Raw genomic sequence first — 5,189 nt, forward strand, 5'->3', positions numbered from 1 at the left:
GAGCCACTGCGCCTGGCCATCCGCCTCCCAGGTTTAAGCGATTCTCCTGTCTCAGCCTCCTGAGTAGCTGGGACTACAGGAGCATGCCATTGCACCCGGCTAATTTTTAAATTTTTAGTAGAGATGGGGTTTCACCATGTTGGCCAGGCTGGTCTTGAACTCCTGACCTCAGGTGATCCTCCCACCTCAGCCTCTCAAAGTGTTGGGATTACAGGGGTGAGCCACCGTGCCCAACCAGAAATCCCATTTCCTGACCTGTCCCATGACTAGGTGATCTTTGATCTTTGAGCACTGAAATCCCAGGAACTGAGTGGGCATTGCCTTTTCTTTTACTCTGGCTTCCTGTGGTTGGTGCAGTCCTGACCACTGTCCTTTCCCTGCAGGTTTGTGGATTTCCATGCAGCTGCCTCCACCTGCTCACCCTCCCGGGCTTCCTTGCTCACTGGCCGACTTGGCCTTCGCAATGGAGTCACGCACAACTTTGCAGTCACCTCTGTGGGAGGCCTTCCGCTCAACGAAACCACCTTGGCAGAGGTGCTGCAGCAGGCGGGTTACATCACTGGGATGATAGGTAACTCTGGGCCCCGTCTGCCTGTTGCATTTACTGCAGTGGCAGTTGCCTTGTGTTTGCAAATCCCAAACATACTGCCTGTCTGCTTTCCTGTTCATGTCTTGCTATGTAAGTTAGGGATGCTCTCAGCTATAAGGAACTGAAAAGACCTAACAGTGAATTAAAACATACATGGAGCTATTTTCCTCCCATTACCGCAAGTTTCAAGGTAAGTGGTTGCTTTCATTAGCTCAGCTGCTCAAAGATGCTGCCGGGAGCCAGGTGCGCTCACTCGATCTTTCTGCTCTGCCGTCCTTAGCATGTAAGTGTTTTGTGTTTGTCCTCATGCTTGCTGCCTCATGACTGCCATCCAGCAACTTTAGGCCCCTGAATCATGATTTGGCTCAAAGAAGGAAGAAGAGAAGGGAGGTGGCTCAGCTCTGCCCGCGCCCCAAGAATTGCACTTGCATCTTATTGGCCAGAGCTGGGTCTTTTGGCCACGCCTCACTGCTGCACTCCCAGATTGAGAAACTGGGGACAATGTTGTAGTGACTGACTTGAACTTGGGCATGGTAATCTCCCTCCCTTTGAACAAAACCACAGTTCTGTTAGCAGGATACACGGGACTTGGGCATTGCTGGGAGACCAGCAATGTCTGCCATATTGTCCAATGACTTCCTCTCCTTTAAAACATTTTTAAGGCATCTCTTACTCAGCATTTATTATGTGCTAGGCACTGGGCTGCGTATTTATTGGCATGAAGATGATTATCTACCCCAGTGTATTGGCAAGAGAACTGAGTTGCAGACCGGTGAAGGGAAGTTGCCTAACCTGGAGGGGCGGAGGCCAGGTCTAGACAGGTCTATCTGGTCCCAGCCTTGCCCTGAGGCTCTGCCTCACTGCCGTTCTCCCCTCCAAGAGCCAAGACAACCCAGTATTCCCAGAAGTACCCTCAGCTGCCTGCATTTGTTAGTCTAACTCTCAAAGAGCTGGGCCCCTTGGGATCCCTGCCTTCTCCATCATACAGGAAATTGCAAGAGAGGGAGGGTGCGACCACAAGCGGGTGGCCCTGTGGGCATGCCTTGGGTGTCTGAACCATGTGAACCTGCGGGGGGTTGTTCTACCCAGACCCAGGGCTGCTGCCTCTGCTATTGGCCCTTTTGTCCCACTCTGGGTTAAAGAGCCTGATATCCTTTTACGGAAGCTCAACCTGCAGTGTGGTATTCTTTGTCCCAGAAGGGGCAAGTCCCAGGCTGTAGGAGAGACCAATTAAGGTCCCACACTTCTCTTTTACCAATCCCTTTCTTCGCATACCCCAAGGAGTCATTATGTTAACAACATCAACACCAGGACACCATTTGTAAAACTGCCACTGTGGGCTGACTCTCCTTACTAGGCCAGTTACACGCGTCCGTGTAAACCCCACAGCTGGCTGAACAAAGGGGCTCACACCTGTAATCCCAGCACTCTGGAAGGCTGACGTGGGAGGATCACTGGAACCCAGGAGTTCGAGACCAGCCTGGGCACCATAGTGAGACCCTGTATCTACAAATAAGTAAATAAATAATAAACCTCATAGCCAGGAAGGGTTTGGTCTCAGGGCTGTCCCAGACTCAGCCCCTATGCTGTAGGAGGGGGGCTGGCTTCTTCTGGAGCTGTTTTGACCTCACCGGCCCCTCCCTTTTCATGCTTTTAAACTCCAAGTAAGCAACTGTTTGCAGCTTGACTGTTTAGCTGCCATTCCTCACCCCCTCACCACTCACGACACCTTTTGCACATCCTGGGCAGGATATTTAAGCATATCCAGCCGTTGAAATTATGAACTAAAGTACACTTTTAGGAAAAATTAAAGACCCGCCAAAGGAATATCGATCCATTTACAACACTCACACTTTGCTTCTCATCTTGGTCCATGTGTCTCTGTGTTGCCTAGCTGTGCAAATACCGCTGGGCTCCACTTTTTCCCCCTTCACATTATTCTATGTTTCCGTGTAATATAATTTTACATATTATAATTTTTATGATTAAACAATACTTTTCATAATTTTAATATAAAGTCATGTTCCCATGTAATGTTTAATCCAAATATTTCACATAATGCTTAATCCATTTCTCTCAATTTTTTTTTTTTGTTTATTTGAGACAAAGTCTTACTCTTTCGCCCAGGCTGGAGTACAGTGGCTCAGTCTCTGCTCACTGCAACCCCCACTTCCCAGGTTCAAGTGATTCTCCTGCCTCAGCCTCCCGAGTAGCTGGGATTACAGACATGCACCACCACGCCCAGCTAATTTTTGTATTTTTAGTAGAGATAGGGTTTTGCCACGTTGCCCAGGCTAGTCTCAAACTCCTGGCCTCATGTGATCCGTCTGCCTCAGCCTCCCAAAGTGTTGGGATTATAGACGTGAGTCACTCAACTGAGAGAAATTGAGAGCTCATTTCTCTCAATTTTTTTATTAATCTTTTTTTTCAATCCAATAGAGCAGTTTCGGGGAGGGAATAATGGACTCCGAGAGGCACTTCATCCAGCTTCACCAATTCTTAATTTTTGCTACATGCATTTGCCTTGAACAAATAGTTTGACAGTGTCTTATTGAGGCCACATCAAATAATGTACTTAGACATACTCCTGTGGTTGCCCGTTAATCTCTCTCGTTTGAGCGGTTTAATGCTGCCAGCGTCTCGATCTTTGTACCACATTCTTTTCTTTGCCTCCTCACCATGGGGGTGACGCCCCTGGGGTCTACTCCTCAGAGCGGAAGAGCAGATCAGAGAGTTCTGACACTGTCAGAGCTCCTGCCACACATTACCCAATTATTCCCCCAGATTGAACGCATTTGCAGACCGAGGAACAGCGGGGCATCTGAGTTTCCTCATTTGCTGCCCCGTAGGTGTCTCGGTGCTTGAACTGCGGGCTGCTGACGTTGGCTAGAGAGGAAGATGATGAAACCAGGCAGGAAGCGGACATTTCTGAGATGACGTGGGGCGGTGCACCTGCACCCTGGGCCGCCTGGTGTCTTTGCAGGGCCCCAGCGCAGGAGGGCAAAGTGAAGGGGGTGATGGCCCATATGGGGTTGCTGTGTCTGCGGAGCCCTCTTTGAGGGGCAGAGGCTTAGGCTTCTCTGGGCTCATGGTGATGGGCTGTCTTCCCCTTTCACTGTGGTTTCCTGTGTGAGTCTGGAGTCATCCTTTATGTGTCCCTGTGGACAGCATCTCGGCCCCAGAGAGCAAAGCGTGGCTTGTATACCGCATTGCAGCCTCTCTTCGCTTGTCCACAGTGTAAGGCAAAGCCAATGGAGAGCTGAGTGTGTGATCAACTCCTCAGGGGGCCGTGGTACCCCTACGGGGATTCCTCTGAAAATCTCTCTTTTGTTTTTCTACAGGCAAATGGCATCTTGGACACCACGGCTTGTATCACCCCAACTTCCGTGGTAAGAATTCTTTTGGGGATTTGTTACCTGGGAAACAGAAAATAAAGGTCTCTGTGTAAGACTCCGTGAACAGCTAAGCCATCCTGTCTCTGCGGGCAAACCTAAGTTAGGACATCTTTGTTCACAAAGTCATTTGGGTGCATTTGGGGTGCCAGGGCTCTCCAGGACCTTCCATCCCACTTGCTGACATCTTCTTTGGCTCCCCTTCCTTGGTGCCTGTCTGCCCTTCCAGCTGCCCCATCACAGGCCCAACAGCTTTTTTGCCATCTCTTGGTTCTTTACACCTCAGGGAACATTCTGCCCCATGAGATCCAGACATGGCTAATCTGGGAAGAAGTAACAATTGACTGATGGGTTCACCGAAGCAGGAAACCTGGCCATAGACCCAAACAGGAGATGCTGCCTCTTGGCCTCTTCCTGCGGCCTTTGCTGCCTCACCCTCTGGCCTTGGGGAAGTAGGCCAAGATCAAGCTGCCAAAGCCGGTTCTCTGAAAATCACTTTGCTGAAGGGCGGATTCTCCAAACGTCCAATTCACTGAATTATTGATGGGTTTTCAAAGTTGCCGTTCGTGCCACTGTCCTTTTCCATTTCCTATGGGAAGCCACGGACTTTCTCTTGAAGGCAGTTTACCATGATCTCAGCTTTGGTGGCTTCTCCTCTCCCTGGCCCCTTCCTCTTCTGCCATTTTATAAGCAAATGTGATTCTCTGACTATTTTGCAGACTTCTCCCCTCCCCCGCCCCAGTATCTCTCCCTATCTCTGTGAAAAACGGCTGAATTGTTCTGTCCTAGACCTGGCAGAAGGTTTTCATTGGAAGTTTTTTGCATTTGGAGAATGACTTTCAGAGGGTTGGCCTGGAGCCGGCCTTCAGCAGCTACCCACTGGTCAGTAACCCCATTGGCTGGCATCTTCTTCAACTCTTACCTCCTCTTTGATGCTCATTGCTCTCCCTCTCCTCCCTTGAGCCCCTTTTCCCAGTTGGGCATTCATGACATCATCCACATGTGCTTTAAAAAAAGTGGCAGGCCGGGCACAGCGGCTCAGGCCTGTAATCCCAGCACTTCGGGAGACTGAGGCGGGAAGATCACAAGGTTAGTAGATGGACACCATCCTGGCTAACATGGTGAAACCCCGTCTCTACTAAAAATACAAAAAAACTAGCCTGGCATGGTGGCGGGCGCCTGTAGTCCCAGCTACTCGGGAGGCTGAG

At 50.0% G+C, this 5,189-nt stretch overlaps 1 protein-coding gene across 2 annotated transcripts in view; it reads left to right on the forward strand.

Moving 5' to 3' along the window:
- Window positions 1-5,189, forward strand: part of ARSG (arylsulfatase G) — a 146,610-nt gene that overhangs the window by 43,726 nt on the left and 97,695 nt on the right. For both annotated transcript variants that reach the window (XM_011975838.1, XM_011975140.1), the window contains exons 2-3: window positions 384-571; window positions 3,931-3,978. In XM_011975838.1, coding sequence (XP_011831228.1) covers window positions 384-571; window positions 3,931-3,978 — 236 coding nt within the window. The remainder of the gene's footprint in view (window positions 1-383; window positions 572-3,930; window positions 3,979-5,189) is intronic.

Source organism: Mandrillus leucophaeus, unplaced genomic scaffold (assembly GCF_000951045.1).
Source record: "Mandrillus leucophaeus isolate KB7577 unplaced genomic scaffold, Mleu.le_1.0 Scaffold1, whole genome shotgun sequence".
NCBI lineage: Eukaryota > Metazoa > Chordata > Mammalia > Primates > Cercopithecidae > Mandrillus > Mandrillus leucophaeus.